The sequence below is a fragment of the Hipposideros armiger genome, unplaced genomic scaffold (genome assembly GCF_001890085.2).
Source record: "Hipposideros armiger isolate ML-2016 unplaced genomic scaffold, ASM189008v1 scaffold_135, whole genome shotgun sequence".
Classification (NCBI taxonomy): Eukaryota; Metazoa; Chordata; class Mammalia; order Chiroptera; family Hipposideridae; genus Hipposideros; species Hipposideros armiger.
Genome location: NW_017731485.1, coordinates 2,582,437 through 2,609,308, shown reverse-complemented (window position 1 = coordinate 2,609,308; position 26,872 = coordinate 2,582,437). Strand labels below are relative to the sequence as shown.

General features: G+C 50.8%; 1 protein-coding gene across 6 annotated transcripts in view; it reads left to right on the top strand.

Moving 5' to 3' along the window:
• EEF2K (eukaryotic elongation factor 2 kinase) overlaps positions 1-26,872 on the top strand; it is a 50,354-nt gene that overhangs the window by 9,224 nt on the left and 14,258 nt on the right. For 4 of the 6 annotated variants that reach the window (XM_019649883.1, XM_019649881.1, XM_019649882.1 and 1 more), the window contains exons 2-11: positions 5,080-5,401; positions 13,855-13,955; positions 17,459-17,519; positions 18,757-18,794; positions 19,232-19,403; positions 23,128-23,277; positions 23,582-23,714; positions 23,919-24,046; positions 24,789-24,990; positions 25,976-26,043. In XM_019649883.1, the coding sequence (XP_019505428.1) occupies positions 5,156-5,401; positions 13,855-13,955; positions 17,459-17,519; positions 18,757-18,794; positions 19,232-19,403; positions 23,128-23,277; positions 23,582-23,714; positions 23,919-24,046; positions 24,789-24,990; positions 25,976-26,043 (1,299 nt within the window). In that variant the 5' untranslated portion in view covers positions 5,080-5,155. Of the gene's footprint in view, positions 1-5,079; positions 5,402-9,431; positions 11,863-13,345; positions 13,450-13,854; positions 13,956-17,458; positions 17,520-18,756; positions 18,795-19,231; positions 19,404-23,127; positions 23,278-23,581; positions 23,715-23,918; positions 24,047-24,788; positions 24,991-25,975; positions 26,044-26,872 lie in introns of those variants that run through there. The other 2 variants (XM_019649885.1, XM_019649884.1) reach the window with 2 other exon arrangements.

Genomic DNA, 26,872 nt, shown 5'->3' with positions numbered 1-26,872 from the left:
ATGCAGATCTTCTTCTGAGTGGCCATGTGATTAGCCCCAAACCAGTGGGTCTGTTATTGAGAAGGAGAGAGGAGCTGCTGGGGGAGAGCTAGCAGGTGCCGCCACACCTGCCTTAAGAGCAAATTTATGACAACTGAAAAGCCATGAAACAGATCCCGTACGCTCAGTTCCGGAATGCATATCAGGTGCCCCCCGAGTACAGGGCACTGTGCCAGGCAGGGTCACAGCTACTGTCTGCAGCTCCTTTTGTTGCCCAGGCCGAGGAGAACGTCAGGTGTGTGGTGGATGTGGCCAGGATCCGGGATTCTGGTGATAATTCACCCGTGAAGGAGCCGTGGAACGCGTCAGGCTGCTGCCCCCTCCAGCCTCCCTCCCAAATGGGGGAGTTGGTGAGATGAGTTAATTGGGTCAAGGTCACCAGCAGTCCAGGGTCTTACCCACTGAGCCACGCTGCCTGGAGGTCTGCAGCTGTGGCTCTGGCCCCTCCCCTGGCACCATCCTGGCCCCAGAGGCCAGTGACCGGGCGGGGCCTGCTGGCAGCCCCAGGCTCCACGCCATCTTGGTCAGCAGGGATTCTGGCCAAAGGCTGACCAGGGCAGAGTAGGCGCTGGGGCGGGGGAGCGAGGGGAGAAGTCGGCACAGGGCTCCAGGGAAGATTTTGGTGACAAGCAGGGTCAGCTGGTGCTGGCATTGGACGGTGACAGTGTTTTGCCCTGAGCGTAAGAAAGAAACTCGGCAGGTGACGCCCAGAGCAGCGATGCTCAGACCGAGTCCAGAAATCATGGAGGAAAAGGAATGAAAAGAAAGAACAACAAACGAAAAGAAATAAGTAGAATAGAAAATAGCAGAGTGCATTGTACAAAGTAAGGCAAAGTACAGTTTCCTGAAACTTCCGTTTACATTTTATAGGTGCGTATGGGGGTTAGGATAGAAATGTGTTTCCTGTTGGGATAACCGGCAAGGAAGTGCCAGACCTCAGACTAGAAGGCTGCCTGCCGATGGAAAAGCTGTTGTGAATAGTTGGAATTACTGCCTTGATCTAAAATTTTAAAATATATATATATTTTACTTATATTGAAGGCAGTCCAGCCTTGTAAAAAGTTAAAGTGGCCTAGAAGTGTACAGAATTTTACAGAGTACCCCCACCTGCAGTTCCCAGCCCCCACTGCCTATCCCAGTGCCGGTAGGGTTCCCGTGGGTCCTCCAGGAAGGTTTAATGCACCTATGAACGCTCTGATTCTTTCAACACCCAGAGGATCACTGTAACATACCTGGTCTTCTGCAACTTGCTTTCTAGTTCTAACAGGTTTTCTTTGCCCATCTTTTTTTTCAACTTTGGCTTTATTGAAATATAATTCACAAATCTTACTATCCATCTATTTAAAGTGTACAGTTCATTGCTTTTTAGTATATTCATAGACTCATGCAACCAACACAGAGTCAGTCTGAGAACATTTCCACCAGTTCCAAAGAAACCCATTGGCCATCCTCATTTCTCTCCGACTCTCCCCTCCCCGAGCCCTAGACAACCACTCGTGTGTTTTCTGTCTCTATAGATTTGCCTTTTCTAGACATTTCATGGAAATGGAATCTCCAGTATGTAGCCTTTGCAACCGTCTTCATTCATTGAGCATGATATGATGTGTTTGTTGTGTATTAGGACTCCATTCGTTTTTGTGGCGGAATACTCTTCTGTTGTATGGAGCTGCCACACTATGTTATCTAGCCATCTGCTGATGGACACTTGGGTTGTTTCCCGTTTGGGCTATTAAAAATAATGCTGCTGTGAACATATGCGTACACACTGTGTGGACATGTTTTCATTTCTCTTGGGTATATACCGACGAGCGGAATTGCTGGCCATGTGTATTATCTTCTTTAGAGAAATGTCTGTTCAAATCCTTTGCCCATTTTGATTTGAGTAGTTTGTCTTTTAATTGTTAAGTTATATGAGTTCTTTATGTAATCCCTTATCAGGCATATGATTTGCAAAAATGTCCTCCCACTCTGAGAGTTGTCTCTTCACTCTCTTGAGGCTGTCCTTTAAACCACAAAAGTTTTTAATTTTGGTGATGTCCAGTTTATCTATTCTTTTGTAGCCTGTGCTTTCCCCATTATACTGACTTGGCACTCTTGTCAAAAACCAGTTGGCCATGGGGCGGCCGGGTAGCTCAGTAGGTTAGACTGCAGGCTCTTAACAACAAGGTTGCCAGTTCGATTCCCACATGGAATGGTTGAGCTGCGCTCCCTGCAACTAGATTGGAAACGGCGACTGGAATTGGAGCTGAGCTATGCCCTCCACAACTAAGATTCAAGGACAACTTGATTTGGAGCTGGTGGGTCCTGGAAAAAACACACTGTTACCCAATTAAAAAAAAAAACCGCAACAACAACAGTTGGCTGTAAATTGAGGCTTCTGTTCCACTGATTTCTATGTCTGTCCTTGTGCCAGTACCAGCTGTCTTGATTACTGTAGCTTTGTGGTCAGTTTTGAATTCAGGAAGTATGACTCCTCCAACTTTGTTTTTCTTTTTCAAGATTGTTTTGGTTATTCTAGGTCCCTTGAATGTCCCTATGAACCTTAGCACCAGCTTGTTAATTTCTTCAAAGCAGCCATCTGGGATTTTGATAGTGATTGGGTTGAAATCAGTAGATTGATTTGGGAGCATTGTCATCTTCACAACAGTAAATCTTCTGGGCTGTGAACACAGGATGTCTTTCCATTTATTTAGGTCTTTTATTTCTTTCAACATGTTTTTCTGTGTACAAGTCATGCATTGCTTTCGTTAAATCAATTCCCAAGTATTTTATTCTTTTTGATGCTCTTACAGGTGGAATTGTTTTCTTAATTTCATTTTTGGATTGTCCATTGCTAGTGATCTCTGTATCCTACAACCTTGCTGAACTCTTCCTTGACTACAAGGTCGGACAGTTAAGTTCACAAACTTGTCCTAGACAAAGTGCTACATACCTCATTGCTGAATATCACTGCGGTCACCTTCAAAGTCCTCCCCTTGGGAAGCTATGCACTGATGCCAGCACGTAGTCCACCCTTCAAATCAGTGTTGGAACTCTTTTTCTGGAATGGCCATCAGAGCTGTTGTCGTATTACCCTTGATGTCCTGAATGTCATCAAAATGTCTTCCTTTCAATATTTCCTTTATCTTCAGGTAAAGAAAGAAGTCATTGGGGGCCAGATCAGGTGAGTAGGGAGGGTGTTCCAATACAGTGATTTTCCTGGCTAAAAACTCCCTCACAGGCAGTGCCGTGTGAGCTGGTGCATTGTCGTGATGCAAGAGCCATGAATTGTTGGCGAAAAGTTCAGGTCATCTAGCTTTTTCACGCTGCCTTTTCAGCACTTCCAAATAGTCAACTTAGTTCACTGTTTGTCCAGTTGGTACAAATTCATAATGAATAATCCCTTTAATATCAAAGAAGGTTAGCAACATCGTTGCAACAAGTTCACGAACTTAATTGTCAGACCTCGTATGTTTGCATGTCTGTGTGTGTGTGTCTGTGACAGTCACGCAGCCTTTAGGGTGTAGAGAAACTGTAATTTGTGTAACAGGCCTCCAGTGCTGGGCACTGCGGGCCGTTCCGGGTTGTGCTGCCGAGAACACTCTCGGGCCACTCATTCATTCTGGGACATGAAGTGAGCGCCCGCTCTGTCCCAGGCACTCATGGAGACACTGGGGGGTACAGACAGTAAAAAAGTAAACGAGGCAATTTCAGCAATTTGATTTTCTCTACAGAGAAAACCAAACAGGCTGATGGGTTAGGGAGTGACTGAGTATACGTTTCAGAGGAGATCTTTGGTTTTATTTTTAATTAAAAATTTTTTTTCGTTCACAGTTGACATTAGTTTCAGGTGTAGTGCATGGTGGTTAGACATTTATATAACTTACGAAGTGATCCCCCTGATAAGTCCGGTACCCACCTGGCACAATACATAGTCATTACAATATTATTGACTCTATTCCCTATGCTGTACTTTACATCCCCAACACTATTTTGTAACCACCAATTTGTACATCTTAATTCCTTCCTCTTATTCACTCTCAACCGTCCTCCTGATAACCATCAGTTTGTTCTCTGTATCTGTGAGTTTGTTTCAGTTTTGTTTGTTCATTTATTTTGTTTTTTAGATTCCACATATAGTTGAGATCATATGGTATTTGTCCTTCTCTGTCTGACTTATTTCACTCAGCATAATATCCTCTAGGTCCATCCATGTTGTCACAAATGGCAAGATTTCCTCCTTTTTTATGGCTGAGTAATATTCCACTGTATATATGGACCACCTCTTCTTTATCCAGTTATCTGTTGAAGGACACTTAGGTTGCTTCCATATCTTGGCTGTTGTAAATCATTCTGCATTGAACATGGGGGTGCAGATACCTTCTCAAATTAGTGTTTTGCATTTCTTCAGATAAATACCCAGAAGTGAGATTGCTGGGTTATATTGTAGTTCTGGTTTTAATTTTTTGAGGAATGGGGGGTTCTTTGAATTGAGGAGTCAGAGAAGACTTCTCTAAAGAGGTGACTTTTGAGCTGGGGCCCCAATGTTGGCAGATCACGGAGGTTGTTCCCGGCCTAGGGAACTGCAAGCACGGGGGTCTGAGGTGAGCGTGGCTCCCAAGGTGTTCACGGAGCGGAGAGAACGCCAGTGTGCCTGGCGAACCTCCAAGGCCGGGAGAGAGGTGGCCAGAGGCCACACTAACCCAGGCCTTGTCGCCTTAAAAGGCGTTTGGATTTTATTATGAACGTGAAGAGAAGCCGAGGGAGGGAGGATATTACTTGATTGAATTCACGTCCTAAAAAGACCATTTCAGTTGCTTAATTAAGGAGCATTTTTTTTTCCCGGCCTCGTTTTAAGCACTGAGTTCTTAGAAGTGGAATTCCTAGGTTGACGGGTTTGTACATTGAGAATGTTCCTGCCTAGTGCCTCCCCAAAAGAGAGCTGCCGTTTTCACTCTGAGGGTGCCAGCTCTTATTGTCACCAATGGCATTCAGGGTGAAGTGCTCCCCCTCGCCCCCCATCCAGGCCCCAGCACCCATTTTGTTGCTTCCGTTTTGCAGGGCCATCCCCACTGCATTTGCCCAGTAACTCTGGCTGTGCCACCCACCCCTTGGGTAAAACGGGCACCCCGGAAGCATGGCAGACGAAGACCTCATCTTCTGCCTGGAAGGTGTTGATGGCGGCCAGACCCCCCGGGCTGGCCATGACGGGGACTCCGAAGCGGACAGCGAGGACGAGGAAGGTTACTTCATCTGCCCCATCACCGATGACACCAGGTCACACCAGAATGTCAATTCCAAGGTTAATAACTACTATGGCAACCTAACGAAAAGTGAGCAGTATGACTGCAGTGGGTCCCCAGCAGGCTCCTTCAGTTTTAAGGTGAGTGGACCGTCTGCTCCGTTGGCTCCAGCCCCGGGCACTTGCCACCAGGGATGGGGAGTCGGGGTCTTTGGTGGGGGTCTTCCCTCTGTTTCCAAACCCCAGGCAGCGCTCTGAATTCCGGGTCTGAGGACTTACCTGCTAAGCTGGGAGGATTTTGCTGGCTTAGACCAAGTTCATGACTTTCTCGGGTGGTGTTTTTCAACAGTCGCTCAGGACCAGCCCACTCCAGGGTTGTGAAAACCTTGACCAACTTTTTTAAGAACTGGAAGAGCCTAGAAACTGTTGGAGGGCCCTGCAAATTGTAAATATCTTACTTTGTGGAAGGTGTGTAGACACATGTTCCCGCTCACAAACGTGGTGGCCAGTTGAGCCTCTCGTGACGTAGCCATTGTTAAATATTTTTATTTCGCCCCTGATGTGTGTGTATGTGGCCCCAGGGACAAGGTGTGACATGTGGTTCTTCCTGTCGGATGCGGTAAAAAAAGCCACTGCTTAGGGATGGTCATCCATCTTCCTTCTGGATTGAGGCAAGGGGCACTCAGCTTTGTTAGGCACCCGTGTTCACACTGCGGCAAAGCTGGTGTGAGGGAGAAGGGGGAGAAGGGGGAACTTCTGTGTAATCCCAGGCGGCGAAAACATTGTGACTGCAGTACTGTGGTCCTTATTTCATTTAACGCTCCCAGACAGGAGGTGCAGCGCCCAGCAGGCAGAAGAAGGCCTGCTCCCACGTCGGCTTTGGAAACTCAAAATCATTCTTTTCTAACTTCGGAATTAATCTGTTTTTAGAAAATTAATCATTCCAGTTCTTGGACAGTTGGAGAACTTTTCCTCTCCGGGTCAGCATTCTAGCTCCAGCTTCTCTTGGGCAGGCAGCTCCAGAAATAGCCCTGTGGGTCCCCTCTGAGGCTGGAGGCCCTGAGGGGTCAGGTTGCAGCTTGCCCCACTTTCCTGCCCTCCGGGCGCCTCCTGAAACACACACCCGCTGGCTGTCCGTGGGGAACCGGTAGAGAAATGTTTGTACAAGAGCTCAGATTTACATATTCAAAGATGTGCTTTGTAGTATTGTTTTTAATGAAGAAAAAATGGAAGCAGCTCAAATGTCCATCAAGAAGGGCCTATTTAAAGTATTGACCAGGTCCTAACAAACAGAATGTGGTATTTGCATTAAAATAGAGATGATGTTTCCATGTTGACTTGAAACCCTTGCCAAGATATATAAATATTTTATGTGTGTGTGGGGGGGTGGAAATCCATGAAAACCCTTGCACAGTGCTGGTCCATAAAGACCATCTATGCTAATTTTCATGTGCTGTTTTGTTTTTATATGCTGTTAAGTAAGAAAGCAAGTTGAAATATCATACGATCCCATTTTTATCAAGAACATATATACGTATATTAGTATTTATGTGGGAAGAAATGGTGGAAAAATGGGCATCCGGCAGTTAACTGTGATTTCCTCTAGGGGGAGAGGGTTCGGGAAGGGGGACTTTGATGATCTGCATTATATGTAGTTTTACACATTTGGAACTTTTAAAACTACGTGTCTGTACTACTTGTGTGCAGAAAAAGATGTTTTTAGAAGATAAAAATGAAGCAAAATAGCCAGGTAACTTCCCCTTCCCCCAAACAAGTAAATCAAGAAGGCCGAGTTCAGAGTCCTCCCTGAGGATGGGAGCCTTGCGTCCCCAGGGACCTGCTAGGCTTGGTTGGGTCACCCCGCTCCTGGGATAGGCTTCCCCTTTCATGCCTGCCTGAAACCCCTTTCGGCAGATGTCACGGTGGTGGCTCCCAGGGGACCCGGGCTGAAGACACAGAATCCGGCTGGCCTTCTTCTTCTTGGCTTTCCCTGGGGCTGGTGGCCGAGCTTTCCCTGCGTCTGTCACCCTCTAATGTCATTCTCTGTTCGTGAGTCAGCCCCTGACTGCAAGGCGGTCAGGGTTGCATCTCCCAGTCCCCAAACTTGGTGGGACGCCCGTGTATGGACGAGGTGGAGCTCTTGGCCGTCCACCGTCCTAGGTCATCCGAAGCCAGCTCAGGGAGGTCCCTTGGCCAGTGGCGACTCCAGAGGGAGACGGCAGCTCAGTTTTCCAAACCTCACTCTCCCTGGCACTCGACCTCCCTAATGTGTTTTTTTTGTTTACTGTTGACATGGCAACCTGGCGTTCCTCCAGGGTGGCTCCTCCTGGCAGGTACTGGGAGTGTATTGGGAAGGGCCGAGTCTGTCACGGTGGATTAGCCTTTCCTGGACATTTCATATAAACAGGATTACATAACACGCGGCCTTTGTGTCTGGCTTCTTTCACTGAGCATCGCATTTTCAAGGCGCATCCATGTTGTGACATGTGACAGCCTGTCATTCCTTTCTGTTGCCGAATATCACTCTGTTATATGCATATACCACGCTCTGTCTGTGCGTTCGTCAGCTGTTTCTCCCTTTCGGCTGTTGTGAATGGTGCCGCACAGATCTTTGTGTGGGTATGTTTTTGTTTCTTTTGGGTAGACACTTAGGAGTGGAATTGCTGGGTGATATGGTCCAAGTCTGTGTTTGGCCCCTATCTCTGTGGCTTGACCAGCTTGAGTTTGAGTCCTGGGCCCGCTGTTTCCTGGTCCTGCAGGTCTGTAGGTGAGTCACCTCCTTTCCCTCTGAGCCTCAGGTGCCCCATCCGTGGACTCGCAAACTGTGCTACCTGCCTGCCTGCCCTTAACGAGGTCACCAGGATTCTGCCTGGAGACTGGCTTCCGGGAGGCAAGGTGGGCGTCACGTCATCCTGGGGGTGCTGTCGCTTTGCCGGTTGTTACCCCCACCCTTCCCATCGTGCCCTCTGCAGCCACGGCTCCGAATCCCACTGGTCAGGGGACATCGGCTGCGGCTCCTGTTTTCAACAAAGAGAGACCTCTTGAGGGTTTTCAGCTTTGTTTCTTTTATAATTATTCGTTTTATTGATTACAGAAGTAATCTGTGTTCCTCGCAGAAAATGATGAAGGTGCAGCTATAATTGCTATTAAGGTCTTAGTGTGTATTTCAGACTCTTCTGGGCTTCAGTGTAAATACAGACACAGATGAACAGATAGGGACTTTTCATGGCAGTCGTAGGCACATGCTCCTCAGCTGTCGGCTCCTCCCTCAGCAAATGAGAGATGGTACGTAATTTTCCATATCAGTAAACATGGATCTAGTCCGCCATTTTTGTTTTAGGATCCATCCGTGGCGGCCCATTGCGTGGCCATCCCACAGTTGGCTTAAGCTTTTTCTCTTGTGGGCTTCGTCACTGCTGTTTTCAGTGCTCGGTTCCAGGGAAATCGCATGAAACCTCTCAGTGCCTGTGACCCAGAGTGGGGCAGCCACACAGCAGTGTGGGCCTCTTTCCATCCCAGGGCGCGACTGGGCGTTTCCACTTCTTCCTGCTTCCTTTATGTGCCCTGGGGTGTGGTTGGCTGCGGGCCAGGACGGGTGAGTTGGGCTGACATGGAGCCATAGCTCTTAAAGTCTGCAGAAGTGGTGATGGGGAACAAACAACACACTTTATAACATCCAACTGGTGAATGTGACAGTTGATGTTTCGAAAAGGAGGCCTTGGGGAGCCCCTGGGTGCTTTCTCGTGTAAGACCCAGAGGCCTTGGTTGCTGGGATGGTGGTAATCAGAATCGTGATAGAAAAACCATATGGCAGCAACAGCCATAATATCTTATGTGCCAAAGAAGTTGCAAACACATGGCTCACACATCCAACCTAACTCCTGGCGTGTTCCAGGAAATTTATTTTTATTACTATTATTACATTTTTATTTATTTACTTTTAATTTGTAGTCTCCAACCAGAGCCTTTCTGTTCTCTAGGCACAGTTCTGTTGTGGGGTTTTTTTGTTTGTTTCTTCGTTTGTTTTATGAAACCCACGAGGCCCCCCATTCTGTGTAAGGTTAAGCCCCCTCAACAGCTGAGTTCTAGGACCTTTAGAACTAGAGAATGTTAGAGCTGACAGGGCCGTAAGAGTTCTTTATTTAACTTTGATTGACACCTGCAGTACCTGAAGACATTCTCACTAAAAAAAAAAAAAATAATAAAGTAAACAATGCAGATAAAGCTTGTACCCTCTCCTCCTGTCCTATTCCCAGAGAGAACCCTTGTATCCGTTTGGTGTAAATCACTTTTCAGACCCTTTGAAATGCATTTATATGTAAATACACGTTTATGTATGTATCTATAGACACATGCATCCTTAGACATCTGTAGTCACGATTCGTGGGTTTTCTCCGCCAGTCAGTGGGGTCATACTGTTTGCATCACGGAGCAACTTGCTTTTCTCCTAAACAATAAGCCTTCGAGATTGCCCGTGTCAGCATCTTGATCTTTCTAACGGCTGCGTGCAGGTGCAGTCATGTGCCACCCAACAACAGGGATACGTTCTGAGTAACGTGCCGTCAGGCAATTTCATCACTGTGCGAACATCACAAAGGCACTTCCACAAACCCGGATGGATGGCACAGCCTCCCACACACCCAGGCTGGGCTCCAAGCCTGCACAGCGTGTCACGGACTGAATACTACAGACGGTCGTAACGTAATAGTAAGTATTTGTGCATCTAAACATATCTAAACATAGAAAAGGGACAGCAAGAATACGGTGTAGAAGATAAAAAATGGCACACCTGTGGGGAGCACCCACCATGAATGGAGCTGGCAGGACCGGAAGTTGCTCTGGGTGAGTGAGGGGTGAGTGGACGGGACGGCCCCGGATATGACTGTCCACGACTGTAGGCTTTATAAACACTGGACACTTAGGCTGTGCTAAACTTATAAAAACTACGCAAGATTAAATGAAGCACAAGAGAAAATGATGCCATCAAGAGACATGGTAGATACGAGATGTCCTTTTTTTCTAAGTAGGAAAAGTGCACTCTAAAATGACGATAAAAAGTGTAGTATAATAACTACAGAAACATTTATGATCACTACCAAGCACCACGACATAACTGCCTCAACGTCGCTAGGCGATAGGAATCTGTCGGCTCCATTATGATCTTACGGGACCACCGTCGTCTCTGCGGTTCATCAGTGACCAAAGTGTCGTTGTGCAGCGCGTGACTGTTACAAGTGTATGAGGTCATCCCCTGTGGACGGGAGACTGTTTGCAGTGCTCAGCCGTTATGTAGCATTAGGAGCACTGACCTGAACCATCTTTGGGCCAGCACACCTAGGCACACCGGGGTGGGTGATCGGAATAGCTGGGTCACAAGTCCGTGAAGAAGGGTGATAACCAGAGGTGGCAGTCCCTGTGCCACGGCCCTCACAGTGTCGGAGAGGTCTCGCTTCCCAGGCTTCCATAAACACCTGTGCTTCCTAACCTGATTGATGGCTGACGTAACACACCGGCGACTTTCAGCTCGGGCAGGGGATGTGTGCCGGCAGTGAGAGCCCTATGACCTCACTGAGCCACTGTTTCAGGTGGGAACATCCCTGCCCCAGGTTGGAGAGCAGGAAAAAGAGTTGACCACCAGAAGTCCAAACATCCTTCGTTGTCCTTTGTAGACAAGGAAATGGACGTTCCCATAGCTCATCGGCAGTGGATGGGGACCCGTCACAGGAATCAGATCTTTCTATACTGTGCTTAAAAAACAAACAAACAAACAAAAAACAGTAGCATTAAACCCATTTGTTGACAAGAAGGCATGGCACGTGTGTTTTCTGGGTTTGGAAAAGAAAGGTCATTTTGTTCCTGTGAAATAACGCACCCTCTAATTCTAAAATACTCTTTTTCTTGACTGTTTCTTCCTTTGTTTCATGCCACAGCCTCCAGCCAGGAGGTGACTTCTCATTATTGAATGTGGAGGCCCCTGTCTTTGATGGCTTAGGGCACGTTTGAGTCACCAGTTGAGAGGGGTGCAGCTAGAAAGCTGTGTGTCCCAGGCAGAGAACAGGGCACGCTCAGAACACAGACTGCCTTCCCGCCATTCACAGCCGCTAACGTACAACAGAGGACCCTGGCACTTTTTCAAAGGACAGAAATTCAGAAACTCCCTCAGTTGTAAACATGTCGGCTGTAGGGTTTAGAACAGGGAAGTTCAAAGTCTACCAGTGAAGCAGCGCCCGGGAATGGTTAAGTCAGTAATGATAAACCCAGTGCTCACTTCGGCAGCACATATAATAATGATAAACCCATACAGGGGACTGTTATGCCAGCTAACTTGTGAATTCATGATGTCATGTTTGTGTTAAAAAAAAAAAAAAAAAGCTTAGTCATTTGTTCTCTGCCTCTTGGAGTGTAACTTCGGAGGACCTTTTGGGAGGAAACCTGCAAATGTGTACATGTTAGCTGTGATCCAGCAATTAACACTTCCAAGAAGCATGTCCGGCTGAGATCGTGCCCAAGGACCCAAAGTTTGGCTCACACACGAGGATGTTCACTTCAGCCCTGTTTGTACTAGGAAATGTTGGCGAGGATCCAAACATCAACACACTGAGGTTAGAGAAACATCCCTGCGAATATTTATACCACTGTAAATGTGACAACCACGGAGGGCAGTGAGGCCCACCCAGCCTGTCTGCACGTGGGACGTGGAAAGGCGTCCACGGTCCTGTGTGCACCGTCCCACTGCTCTCAGATCCGTGCGTGTGAGCAAGTGCAGGGGGAAACGCTGCAGAATATCTTAACTGTCGGCTGTGGCTTGCAGAGGAATGGGGGTTTTAGAAAGGACTTCCGCTTTCTAACTCAGAATTCTGTCGTGCTCGCAGTGTCTTAACGCTAAGCAGGCCATGGGTTTGGAATCAGGAAAAAAAAATTCAAGGTTGCTAAATACAGTACCAAGTCCTGTTGACTCATGTTCCTGAAAGGCTGTAAATTCTATTGACGGTGTCATTCCGGTCTTATAAAAAAAAGAAAAAGTGGGTGTAAAGGACCTGGAAAGAACTAATGCAGAGCTTGATGGTAGTGGCTCTCGGTGGACGGCCTGTGGCGAGTTTGAATTTCCTTGGTCTTCTTTATTTTTCAAGTGTGAAAATATAGAAGCGTGAATTAGCTTCCAAACTGGAAGGGAAAAAAATTACGGGCTTTATTTTTGGACTTCGTAGAAATGGACTTTGCCAGGTCCCCAGCGAGGGGCCCTGGACCATGCGTGCGAGCATGCGAGCGTGTGTCTTTCTGTCTGTCCCATGAAAGGCTCAGTTCTTATGCCTTGTCTCCTCTGAGCAGGATCCCAGGGATGGGCTTGGGCTGTCTCTTTGTGCCTGAGTCCATGGGAAGCTGGTAGTGGCCAGCCCACCATCCGGCCCCCTCCCTGTGGCTCAGGCCTCTGTCCTGGAGGGCAGTTTTGGTCTCAGATTCCGTAGTTGCCACTGGCTGAAGGTTCGGGCTCTTCAGGAAAAGAGCTAGAAGGGGTTACTCAGCGTGGGTGTCGGAGTGGTTGGAGGGGACAGGAAAGGATTCCACCTTGGGGTTATAAAAGCAATAAAGTGAGCTTATTTAAAATCAAAACTGGGGTTGTGCCGTGACACTGTTGAGAATCAGCATTCCCAACCATAATACGACCTTGGCCATCTTCCCCAAAGCCCTGGTTCTCAGCAGGTTTTGAAAGTTTCTGAGGATATTTTTGGTCATCACAACCACGGTGGGGAGGGGGTGGCGGGAGGACACTACAGGCATTAAATTTTCCTGCATCCCCAGGATCTTGGCACGTCTCATAGGCATCTGAGCCCAGAGCTTAGTGGTATGATAATGTGAAGGCAACCTGTCTTTTGCACAACTTTGATACATTCTGCATTTAGAGGGTTAAGTTACCTCTGAATTTCACTTAGGGCGGTCAAATGGGGCGCATTTATACAATTTATATAATATTTAATTATATAATATATAATTTATATAATATTTATAAATTTAGTTTTGCACACTCACCAACAGCGACGCCTTGTGTACATATATGTTTGCACACTTGTGTTTGCTTTTCTGTAGGACATGTTCCTAGATGTAGAACTGCCCGGCGAAAATAAAGGAATGTGTTTGCGTTTTCGTCCATTACCAGATTACCTCTTAGCAGAGGTTAATACCCACGGACGGTATGTGAGGGCACCCACTTCCCCACATCCTGGCCAGCACGCGGTGTTAACAGTCGTGAAATTGTTTGCCAATCAGAACAAGGGGGATGGGGGATGATACCTTATTTTCATTCTCAACTTGTGGACTACAAGTGGTGTGTGTTTTATTACACATAGTATGTTTCTTCTTTGTTTTTATGTTTCTTCTTTGTTTTTGTGGTTAAGACGCGTCCCTTATGCCCCTAGGAGGGCTGTGTGCCCACGTGAGAGCAAATTGGGTCTCTCGGGGACTGTGTTCCTGAAAGGATAGTAGGTGGGAGTATTTCTCTGGCACCGATGCTGTCTGCCTCCCCGAGGTGGGAGACACCTGGGAGGTCGCAGGGCCAGAGGGGGCGGGGCCCCTGGTCTGACCCTTTGCCTCTGCAGGAAACCTGGAAGCACGCGATCGAGAAGGCCAAGCACATGCCTGACCCCTGGGCTGAGTTCCACCTGGAGGACATTGCCACAGAGCGTGCCACGCGTCACAGGTCAGCAGCTTGTCTGGGGGTGCTGTGTGGCCCCAGGCCTCAGGGAGTCCGTAGGGTGTGGGTCCCGCTTCTGCCCACAATCCTGAACCCTAAATACCCTTGGGGATCGAAGACAGGGAATAGAATAACAACAGCCAGTATTTGAGCGTTTATGCTCCAGGCACCGTGTGTGCATTATCTCCTCTGATCCTCACCGTGGTCGCAGAAGGGACGTGTTCCTAGGCGAGGCTGAGCTGTGCTGCAATGACTAACAGCCCAGGGCCTTGGTGCAAGGGAGGGGGGGGGATGTTTCTCACTCGGAGGAAGCTGGGGGAGGGTTGAACAGCTCTGCAGGGCGGGCAGCTCAGGGATCCAGGCTGCTTCTGTCTCAACGCATGACCCCACAGTTGTTAACCACAGGGAAGAGCATGGAGGTCAGCACACCGGCTTTTCGATGCCTTGGCCCCGGGAAGATTTGCAAAACCGAGCTGGAAGTGGCTGGGTTTCCTCTTTGAAAAAGCAGAGTGGGGAAAGAATGTTTTCAGGAAAAAGAATGAGAAACAAACAAACCCCCCTCAAAACACCATCACTGATGTTATAATACGGACGGCGTTACGGTGGTGATGAGGGAGGGCCCTCACTTGTTGAACCTTCCCTGTGCCAGGCACTGTGTTAAGCTCCCTGTATGTGTTTACCCATTAAGTAAAGTCTGAGGTAGGAGCCATGATAAGCTTTTGAGACCCCTTTGAGAATCTGATGAGGACTATCTCAGAAAGTTGCACACTTAGGTCTAATTGTGCTCATAATGTTAGAGGACTCATGGACCGGCCCTGGAGCCCGCTCCCTGACCTGTGACCTCTGTGGACCCCTCCAGCTCTGAATCACCCAGGCTGACACTCTCAGTTCCCTTAATTGCCCCAGGGGAGAGGGAGGTTTGCCCAGGGTCACCCAGGTAGTGAAGCTAACCTGACTCATTCCAGAGTCTTTGAATTCATCAGAACACTGTTTCAAACGCAGGAGACAAACCCAACTCCCAGTGGGTTAAGGATAGAAGGGAATGTCTGGTCCATGCATATGGGCTTCAGGCACGGCTGGTTCCAGGAGCTCCAAGCATGCTTTTCGCTTTCACCTCACACTGACACTTTCATATCTGTGGCACAGAGGGCCCCTGGGAGCCCTACATTTCATCCCACCCAATGGGAAAGGATCTTTTCTTTCTCAAAGTTTTTTACACCAAAGTTCCATATTTGAGTGTCATTGACCCGGCTTTGGTTACCTGCCCATGTCTGAACCAGCCGTGCCAGGGAGTGCTGCTCTGATCGGCCAGGTCCAGGGCACATACCACAAGCCAGAAGGTGCTGGGGGCCAGCTCCTCCCAGTCCACATATTCTGAGAATGGAGGGACATTGAGGTGCTGTTACCACAAGAAGGCAAGCAGGTGCTAGGCTGGCACAAACAGTTGGGCCCTCTCCACCTTTCTGCAGCGTCTTCCTGCTCTCAGCCTGTGAGCCGCGGGCGGGCCTAGAGCCTGGTGTTTATCCCCTCCCCACCACCAAGTCCCACTCCTGGTGGGCTCTGGGGTCTGTGCTGGCAGCCACGTCAGCATGGTGGGGGCCTCCCAGGGGAGGGTGTGGGTTCTGTTCCTTCCTGCTTTGTAAGGGCAGCGTGGTGGTTGGCTGGTGACACATGGCCTCCATGCTGAGGACACCAGGCCACACAGGAAGTCCCTGGGTAAGCAGGACCCACGTGCTGGGCTGGGTCTGTGTGCCCCAGAGCTGAGCGGGGATCTGGGACCAGGGACCAGGCCACACTGTTTATTTCCTAACAAAAGTGTGTCCCTCACCTGCCCTGGCTGCCAGTGGAGGGCGGGCAGATGCTGATGGCCAGAGCCTCCAGAGGTTTTTAAATTGCGGGCTTCCCCTGCTCTTGGTTTTAAAAGTGCTCCGGTACAAGCCGGCCCTTTATTGGGGCAGATTTCCTGTTCACATGGGTTGTTCCCCGGCTGGTTAAGAGCAAGGTTCTGGTTGAAACTGGCCTGGCTCTGAATCCTGGCTCTCGGGCAGGCTACTACTTCACCTCTCTGAGCCTCAGTTTTCCCATCTGGAAAGTGGGCGTAGCAGTTGTGCCATTCTCACAGGGCTGCTGCAAAGCTGGGTTAAAGAGCCCTGGTTAAGCCGCTTGCACACAGTGGACACCGAGAACGCTGAGCTGCTCTGACCTCGATGACGTTAGTGGTCGTGAAGGACAAATAAGACACCACACACACACACACACACACACACACACACACACACACACACACTGCACACACATGTGCACACACTGCACACGCATGTGCACACACTGCACATGCATGTGCACACACTGCACGCGCACGCACACACTGCACACACATGTGCACACACTGCACACACACACTGCACATGCACACACACGCACACACATGTGCACACACTGCACACACACTGCACACACATGTGCACACACGCACACACTGCACGCACACACGCGCGCACGCACGCGCGCACACACACACACACACACACTGCACACGCATGTGCACACACATACATGCCCCTGTGGGTGCCTCTCAGTTTTCAGTGTCAGGTGAAGGTGAGGAAGGACCTTGGTCTCCATGTAGTAATTGTAATCATCATTATGATTTATTGAGCGTGGTAACTGGCACGGCTGGTTTCCACCAAGCTTGCAGCTCTGCCAAACCTCCCTCCCTCTGGGCCTGGGGGAGGTGACCTGCCAGGCTGCTGCGTGTTCTTCCTCGTGGAGGCTTCAGGCTCAGAAGAGCCTGTTCTCACGGGGCCTGGGAGCGAGGCCTGTAGAGCTCAGAACACCTCAGCCCTGGGGGAGGTTTTCCACTGGAGATTTACTGAGCCAAGGAGCTTCCGACCAGCCCTAGGGGTATGTGGGCTCTGGGAGAGGAGAGACGGAAATGTTCTGGAATCTTCTCTGCCTTAGCTGTGCAGTGCATCCAGCAGCCCCTCTCCTGGACCCAGAGGCGGGGCTCTCCCCCCACCCCTGCCTTCACCCAGTTACCTGGGCCTCGCACAGGTGCCTGGCAAGGTCGAGGCCGCTGCCACCTCCCATCCTGGGACACGCCTGGCTATAATAGGGACGTTTACTTAGGCGGTCATGCGTCCAGCGTGCATTGTTCGAGCGTCCACACGCACCAGGCGGCACGGTGAACAGGACAGACCTGGGCCTGCCTTTGGGGGGTTTGAGGCCAGTGGGGGGGCCCCCACAGCCCAGCAGTGAGTGCTGGGGGGACATGGTGCATTTAGGGGGACACACAGCACCGCTGCTTCTGAGGAAGGGGAAAGAGGCCAGTGTGTGGGGTCTGGGAGGGAGGGAAGGAGGGAGAGTGTCCACACGCCAACCCAGGTCAGCTGGGCCGGTGGGCTTGGTCCCGAGGGCAGTCGGGAGCCCAGAAAGGTCTTCCGCCTTTAGCCAGCAAGTGAGAGGATCAGGTGATGGACGCTGTGCCCTGGGGTGGGCTCTGGTCTCTGCAGGTACAATGCCGTCACCGGGGAGTGGCTGGAAGATGAAGTTCTGATCAAGATGGCATCTCAGGTGAGCGGGTCCCCGAGCCCCGTGGGCACAGGGCTGAGTGGGGGCTTTTTCTCCAGTCCGTTTCAGTTCATGCTTCCTCTCCTCCATGCCCACTTTATTTTTTTTTAACTTTGAAGAATTCTTTATAGCATTATGTGTTTTGTTTTTTTTAACAGCTTTATTGAGCTATTGATTCACACACCATCCAACATATCCACTTAAAGAATGCAATCCAGTGGTTTTTAGTCATGGAGCTGTGCAGCCATCACCACGATCAATTCCAGAACATTTTACCATCTCCAAAAAAAACACTGTACATACGCAGTCAGTCCCCAGTTTCCTCGTCTGCCCCCAGCCGTGGGCAACCACTGAGCTACCTTTTATCCCCGTAGATTGCGCATGTCTGCCCATTTCATATATTAATCATATATCAAAAGATTCTTGGCACTCTTGTCGAAAATGAGTTGACTGCAAACACATATATCAGTTTCAAAAATTGGCTGTCCCCACCTGTCACCGAGTTGTAATGTGAATTCAGTGGCTTGCTACCAGCCGTTTGAAAAAAAGGAATGGGCTAGGAAATAGAGTGCTTCCTGTGTAGTGAGGGGGAAGGTGGTTTTGTGAAACTTCTTCAGTGGATCGCACGTCCAGAACAGCACAAAGGGAACACACCGTGTAACCAGCCCCGCCCCATCATGACTCCTTTACCCCCCGGGGTGAGCACCACGCTGAATTCTGTCGCCCCAGCTCAGTTTTGTCCCCTTTTGGATCTCATGTCAGTGGAACCAGAAGAAAGGTATTCTTTTCAGGATGTCTTCTTTTGCTCAACATTTTGTGTGAGAGGTTCGTACATGTTTTTGCTGGAACTATAATTTGATCTTTCTCATTGCTCCACTGTATTGTGCCAAGTGAATAAATAAACCTGGCAATGTATCTGTGACACTGTTGGTGGATATTTACGTTGTTTCCACAGCAAACACACCCCTTGACATGCCCCGTCTCCCCCCGACCCTGTTGCCCCTATAATGTCTTCACCCCCCAGAGGTGGGGGAGTGGAGTGGTCTCTTATCCCCACAGCCTCCAGGCTGGACGTTCTCTCAGGCTTTGGCACTGGGGATGGAGGGCCAGGGAGTTTGGGGTTGAGATGAGGTCCAGGGTACCCATTTGGCAGGTGATGCCCAAAGGGAACATCTCCTGTCTCTGGGTTGCTTCCTGGTGGGGCGTGGGGACTGCTAACCATCTGTCTGGTGTCTTTCAGCCCTTCGGACGTGGAGCAATGAGGGAGTGCTTCAGGACGTAAGTGACAACCTCACTCTTGGGGGCGCTGCGCAGACTCCCCCAGGCTCCTGAGAGCGGGGACATTGCGACCTTTCTGGCCAAGAGGCCGAGACGGTGGCCTCTGCTGCTTGTACATAGCCTAGGCTCCTCTCCACCTGGCTTCCCTTGGACCACATGATGGGCCTGGCTGTGGGGATGGGCTCGGGGAGGACAGGGAATGTCCAACTGATGTCTGCTGTGGTCCTCAGAGGCCAAGGGGTGTGGGGTAGGAGACCTTTACCAATGTCCCATCAGCCCCTGGCAAGCTCTCTGAAGGGTGCAGTGCAGTGTGGAAACCCCTCCCACCTCCCGCATCATGTCCCTGGCTCAGCCAGGCCTCCCTGTCCTGAGGATGCAGGGCTGGGTCCCTGTGAACCCAAGTGCCCAGACGGGTCCCCTGCTCCCTCTCCCCCCAGGAAGAAGCTCTCCAACTTCCTGCACACCCAGCAGTGGAAGGGGGCCTCCAACTACGTGGCAAAGCGCTACATCGAGTTGGTGGACAGGGACGTGTACTTTGAGGATGTGCGTCTACAGATGGAGGCGAAGCTCTGGGGAGAGGAATACAATCGGCACAAGCCCCCCAAACAGGTGTGTGGCACCCTCTCTGCCTCCTGCCCCCATCAAGGCAGCTGGGGACAGGGTCAGGAGACGAGTCACAGGTTCCTTTCCTCCCTTTTTTTTTTTTTTGTTGTTGTTGTTTTTTTGTTTTTTTTTTTAAAGATTTTTATTGGGTAATTGGGGGGATGGGAACAGTACTGGGGAATAAGGGGAAGGGGAACAGACAAGTTGCTGTCATTTTGGTCTTCAGTCTAGTTGTGGAGGACGTTGCTTCACTGGCCCAAGTTGGCAGCATCATTGCGCTCTTCCCTGGCGAGGCAGATCAGTCGCCGGCTTCTGGACGGCCGCTCACTGCGGCTGCTGGCCGCTCACGCTGGCTGCTGGCCACACACGGTAGCCCATGGCAACCCACTGCCACAGGGGCTGCAGCCTGCCAGTGACTCACGGCAGCCCAGCTCCAGGTTGAGCTGTTGTTCAGCATCTTAGCTGTAGAGGGCAGTGTCACTGGCCCTCATATGTGGGATCCGAACCGGGACCCTCTGGCATCCCAAGCGAGTTCTTAACCATCGCGCCACTCGGCCGGCCCCCTTTCCTCCCTTAACAGTTGCTAATAGCAGCCACCATTTATCGAGCACAGTGGGCCAAGCGCTATATTTGCAGGGTGCTTTATTCCCACAAACAGAGCGCTGAGGTTGTTCAAGGTGAGTTGGAATGGCTTCATCCCATGCACAGGTGGGGCCTAATAGTCAGGAGTTTTGTTTGCAAATGACAGAAACCCACTCAAATGGGATTAATCCAAAAGGGGAATTTGTTGCTTCGAGGGATTGAGAAATAGCGCTGGCCCCAGGCTGGATGCAGGAGTGCGCTGGGGTGGGTTGTTGGGAACCTTCCCCCATTTCCGGCCGGCCTCGCTGTTCTTCTGTTGCCGTCACCCCCAGGCAGCTTCTCCACTTGTGACCTGTTGGCCACCAGCAGCTGCAGGCTCACTTCCTGTCTTCTCCGCAACCGTGGTGGAGGGACAATACCTGTTTTCCCAGGAGTTCCAATGAAAGTCTCAGGACAGGGTTTCATTGGCTCTGATTAGGTCAGCTGCCTATCGCTGAGCCAGTCATGATGGCCAGGGGGAGAGACTATGCAGATTGGGCAGGCCTGAGGCATGTGCCCACTGTTAGAGCCAGGAATGTGGGTCCTTCCACCCAGACTATGGGAACTGAGACTGTGGCTCCCAAGAAAAGGCGGGAGGAGGAAAGGGAGTGGATACCTTGTCTGCCCCTGGGGAACCCAGGACCCAAAGGGGTTAAGTGACCTGCCCAAATGGGCAAGGTTGGAGCCAGGGCTCAAATATGGGCTTTCCAGTTCCTACCCAGTTGGCTCCTTCACTTGCGCTCCCGTGGTGCTGAGTGACAGGAGACCAAGCAGAATTTCTTGCTGCCTGCGGGCATTTGAGGAACCAGCGTTCCAGGCCTCTCCTGTGCCTAAACACAACAGCTCAGCTCACCTACTGTTTGAGCACCTACTAGAGACAGGGCACTGTCTCCTGGGTGCCTGGGGACCACCGCACTTCCAGACACACAGCATAATTTATCGAGTGCCTGCTCTTTGCAGGGCCCTTGAGCAAGCGCATGGGGTGGACGTAAGAGCCAGTCTTCACCCTTAGGGTCTGTAACCTCCTCGGTAATTAGTTGGACTCCTTTTCCTTCCTCCCTAAGCCCTTTCCTGCCTCAGGGCCTTTGCCCTGGCTGTGCCCCCAGCCTGCATCACTCATCCCCTCCATCCTTGCACAGCGAGCTCCTCTTAGTTCAGGTCTCAGCTCATAACGTCACCTGCTCAGTGAGTCCACCCAGACCACCCCAAATGAAGTAGCCCTTCCACCACTGTCACCCTCTGCTACGTCATCCTGTTGCGGTTTTTTTTTTTCCTGGAGTAGTTAGTTTTTTTTTCAGAGTAGTTGTTTTTTTTGTTTGTTTTTTGTTGTGTTTTTTTCAGAATAGTTAGTTTGGAAGAGTCTTGTTCATTTAGTTAATATTTTAGTAGCCTCTCTCCCCCTGTCTTATTCACTCTGTATCAGCGCCTAATAATGTGGTTGAAATTGGAGAGGAATGTGGGTGTTTAAGGAAAAGCTGGCTGTCCTCTTGTGCCTGCACCCCTGCCACTGCCCTCTGAGTGAGCAGGTGACCCGGCCGCAGGCGTCCTTGTAGGGAGGGAGCCAGCACTTGGGCTGGAACCCTCTGAAAACTGGCTGCACCTGTCCCTCAGGCTGGTTGTTGGAACTAAGGCCGAGTTTGGGGCAGCTCTTGGACCCCCGCTCTGGGCCCCATTGGCCTCTGCAGCTGTTGTCTGCCTGTCCAGGGGCTCAGCCAAGCAACTCCCTGGGTGGTAATTTCTTTGGGAAACCCAGACCGGGCTCCTGTTTTGGTGGCCTCGAGGGGGACAGGGTGCTGCAGGTGGGTCCTTCTGTAACAGCGCGAGTTCTAGTCTCAGGTCTTCCCTACCCCACTTTAAAAACCAAACACAGCACTCACACATTTCTTTCTGTGTACAAAATTAAACATACACTTGGTGCAAAATTCAGCGAGGAATGTCTCAGTTCCCCGTGATCCCCCACTGCAGCGAGAGAACCACTGTTTACAGTTTGGTATATATCACTCTGGAATTGTGTCTGCTGATAATAATGACATTAACAAATGCTGACAGTCTTTCGTGCACCAGAAGATTTCATCCTCATGCTAAGTCTGAGATCCCCATTCCCCAGGTGAGGAAACTGAGGCACAGAGAGATGAAATAACTTGCCCAGACTCACAGTATTAGTGTAAGGCACAGGCTGTGGTTTAGCAGACCGACCCACAAATGTGTGCTAAGGTGAAATGGTTTCTTTCTCATCTAACAGCCCCACAGTTGATGGGGAGCTTGGTGGGCTGGTGTGTTGCTTCCTTAAGTCATCCAGAGGCCTGGTTCCTTCTGTCTTGTTGCTCTGCCAACCCTCAGGGGATGCCCTAGACCACATGATCTGTTCTGGCTCACTGGCAGATGTCCACCTTTCAGCCTTAGGAAGGGACCAGAGAGAGGGGGGCAGGCTGCAATTGCATCATCACTGTTACTTGCTTTTCATTGGCTGGGCTGAGTCACATGGCCACACCTAGCTGCAAGGGAGGCCGAGCAGTGTCATCCCTACTGGATGGCTGTGCATCTTGTTAAAATTCAGGGATGGGGGTTGTGTTAGTCTCTTTGGACTGTTATAATAAAATACCTGGGTAACTTATGAACAACAGAAATTTATTGCTCACAGTTTTGGAGGCTGGGAAGTCCCAGAGCAAGGCACCAGTGTGGTCGTGTTGTGATGAGGACCCACTTCCTGGTTCATAGCCAGCACCTGTTCCCTGTGTCCTCATGGCGGAAGGGACGAGAGAGCTCTGTAGGGTCCCTTTAATGAGGGCACTAACCCCATTCATAAGGGTTTCACCTTCCTGACCTAATCACCTCCCAAAGGGCCCACCTCCTAACCCCATCATCCTTTAGGGTTGGGATTTCAACATACGAATTTGGGAGGGGGCACATTCAGGCCATAGCAGAAGTTTACATCCTCAAAGGAAAAGGGGACAGTGGATTCTGGGGACAGCCAGCCGTTTCTGCCTCTGGGAGTTGGTAAGATCGGGAGTCCTGGCTGGCTAGCTCCTCTCAATCCCTCTGCTCCGGCCTCAGAGGAGGCCGCCACCTTGAGACCCCTTCCCACCTGACGCGCCCCGCCTCCCACCAGGTGGACATCATGCAGATGTGCGTGGTGGAGCTGAAGGAGAGGCCAGGCAAGCCCCTCTTCCACCTGGAGCACTATATCGAGGGCAAGTACATCAAGTACAACTCCAACTCAGGCTTCGTCCGTGATGACACCATGCGCCTGACGCCGCAGGTGAGGCCCCTGGAGGGGAGCGTCCCTGCGGGGATGGGGTCTCACCCCCAGAGGGCTCTCAAGCCCTGTGGAACACCCCAAAGGAGATTCTGTAACGGGACTCCTGTCACGCCACGTTAGCGCTGTCAGCGACCTGAGGTCCCTGCCAAACTAAACAGGGCTCCTTCCTTTGTCTTTTCCTCTAAACAAGCCACCATGGGCAGCGCTGGGGTGCCCCACTCTTTCAGAGTAGCAGCTGGCCGATGTGCCCACAGCCCACAGCCTGGTCTTTTGCGGTCCCTTTTTTCTTCCTGTCCCCCCACAGGCCTTCAGCCACTTCACATTTGAGCGCTCCGGCCATCAGCTGATTGTGGTGGACATCCAGGGTGTAGGCGACCTCTACACTGACCCACAGATCCACACGGAGAAAGGCACCGACTTCGGAGATGGCAACCTAGGTAGGCGGGGAAAGCCAACCTGTTTCCATGGAGACCACATGCCCCTCCCTCAAATCTCACAGCTCTTTGTACACCCACGAAAAACAGGCCCAGATGGCATGTGGGCCAAACCAAGACTGGAGATGGGAGCCTGGAACATCTGACCCCTGTCCGACTTTGTCACAAAGCAAAGCCATGCTCCCGACACCCCTGCTCTGTCCACAGGTGTCCGGGGGATGGCGCTGTTCTTCCACTCTCATGCCTGCAACCAGATTTGCGAGAGCATGGGACTCACGCCCTTCGACCTCTCGCCAAGAGAGCAGGACGCAGTGAATCAGAACACCAAGCTGCTGGTGGGTGTCCAGTGGGAGTCATGCAGGGCCCCCCCACCGCCCGCGCTGCCAGGCCCAGCAAACCGTGCTTCCCTGTGTGATGGCGGCCCAGACCCACATGCTTAACTGAAGAGCACGAGGGCTGGAGGAACCCCAGTCCCATCTGGGCCCCTCATCCCTTCCAATCTGTGCACAGAGCTTCCCCACATGTCCCCTGATAGAGTACCTGGGGTCTGCTTGACTGGGGCCCATTTCTGACCCGGGTGAGGAGACCAGATGTGGAGAGAAAGAAAGAGAGGTGTGTGGTGTGTGTGTGTTTTGTGTGCTGTGTCGACAAATGGCTGGACTAGACCTGACCTGGCTCTCCGGGCACCTCACTGTGTCCAGGACGTGGCCCCTCCACATACCCCCCACCGCATCCCCAGTACATGGACCAGATGTCAGAGAATGTCGACAAAGACCAGCTTGGGATTCTGGCCATGCAGTGACATACATTCCCCAGCTTGGGGCAGTGGAGTGTGGTCGGCGCTTTGGGGAATGCTGGCTGGCAGGCCCTTCGAGTTCCTGTTCCACATGCCCCTTCTGAGAGGCCTGCCAGTTAATCCCCCACTGCTTATTTTTAGATTTTCTGCCAGTCCCTAAACGGGCATGGATAAGAGCCATAGGGCCTCAGGGTTCGAGGGAACAGCAAGCAGCAACAGCAAGAGCCCTCCATTCCCCCGAGGGCACCTATGTGACATGAGCGTCCCTGTTAATTCTCCAGCAATCAGCCAAGACCATTTTGAGGGGGACAGAGGAAAAGTGTGGGAGCCCCCGAGTGAGGACCCTGTCTGGGAGCCGGCCACCCCTGCTCCTCCGCCTTTCGGAGAACTCTGGAGACGAGAACATGAGCGACACGACCTTCGACTCTCTCCCTTCCTCCCCGTCTTCGGCCACACCACACAGCCAGAAACTGGACCACCTCCGTGAGTGATGGCTTGGCCCCTGGTCCTTGTGATTGGAGGGGACAGGAGCACAGCTAAACTGGGCTTCACTTAATGTTAGGAAATCAGATGTGCTTTCCCAAAAGGTTCACGCCCCAGAGGGTTTTACGGGCGAGTTGAAAACGTAGGCTGTCCGACTGCTGTAAAGACAACCCCTGTTGTGGAAAACCATAAGCATTTCCAGTGTGTTTCATGGAACTAGCAAAACTTGTCAAAGCAGCGAAAAAGAAAACTATTCGAACCTCACTTATAAATATACGATGCAGACCTTCTAAATAAGACACTGACAAACAAAGACCAGTCGTATCGTTAGGGAACAGTGGCGTCTGCATTTCCAGCCTGAGTGTTGCCATAAGCAGCACGTACACAAGCATGTGTGGCCGTGTTCCAGTAAAGCTCCATGTGTGGATGTTGAATTTTCAGTTTCATTTTCAACGATCCCAAATACTATTCTTCTTTTGATTTTTTTTCAACCATTTAAAAGTATAACAAAGAAACATATTAAAAACAGGAGACAAGCCACATTTGGCTCGTGGGCGCTCGAGCCAGTGGTTGGTTTTGAAGCCATCTGAGCCCCGCCCCACTTGTAGCTCCTCACTGGTCCCCACATGTACAAATGGCTTTTCTTCCTTCATGACTGTACCCCATGAGGGCCGAGTGTGGGCCAGGCACACGTGTTCACAGACACGGTGCACACACATATTTGCATTATGACAACCCTGAGGAGGCACAGAGGGTAAGCCACTTGCTCAGGGCCCCAAGCTGTCCAGTGGCAGACACGGAGAAAGTTCTGGAGGACGGACTGTAGACCCCCAGCTGCTGACGACATTCTTCTCCCTTTTTTGCACCTTTTCTTAAAAATGTAAAAGCTTGGTGGCAGGTGCAGGCAGCTCTGGGCCATGGGCCGGTCTTGTGACCTGTCCTCTTCGCGGAGCCGGCACATCATCCCCGTTTCCTCCCCGCCCAGATTGGCCTGTGTTCAGCGACCTCGATCACATGGCTCCCCGAGATCATGACCACCTGGACAACCACCAGGTGAGTGGACACGGACAGCGGGGCAGGCCCAGGACGAACCAGTGGACTCCTGCCCAGCGGGAGCTGAGGGTGAATGCGCAGACGTGGAGATGGGCGGCCTGCCCTGGGCACTGCCAGGGGGCCATGGGGATTGGGAGTGTGGGGCGTGAGCAGATGAATCTCAGCCTCCTGCCCAAGGCAGCCATGTCCTCTCCAGTCCCCAGAGATGGTCAGAAAAGAGAACCCAAAGCAGCAACAGTGCCACCTGGTACCTGCTGGGCTCTGCCCTGGATGGTTTGGCAAGTATGTGTGGGCATCTGTCTCAGGGAGGGGGCTATGCTGGGTTCCAGACGTGTCTCTCACAGCACAGCTATCTGTGATGCTCTCAGGTTGGAGGAACAGGACAGGGACCTGCAGCCCCTGGGGGACTCAGTGGTGAGAAACTGGAAGCATCCAACTTGTATTCAGGCAAACATACTATGGAATCAAATTAGAAATTGATAGGACATTATAAAGCAGACTCTGCAAAAATGTCACCCTTGCACAGACCACTTTTTTTTGGGGGGGTGTACTTTAAGCTGCACCCCCAGATGGCTCCAGAGGTTCAAGTTCACTCTTGACTGCTTTTCAGAACTGTTGAATGGAAGAAAATGAGACTAGCTGACACGCGTGGAATCGTCACTGTGGGCAGACACTGTGCTAAGGCCTAGATAGGTGCTCTCAGTGAATCCTCATGACAGCCTATGAGGTCGATAATATTTTTTAGTTTTTTTTTTGTTTTTTTTTTTAAACAAAGGGAGAGATAAAGAGGCCTGGAACTTTATTCTTCCTCTTTTTTTTTTTTTTTTTT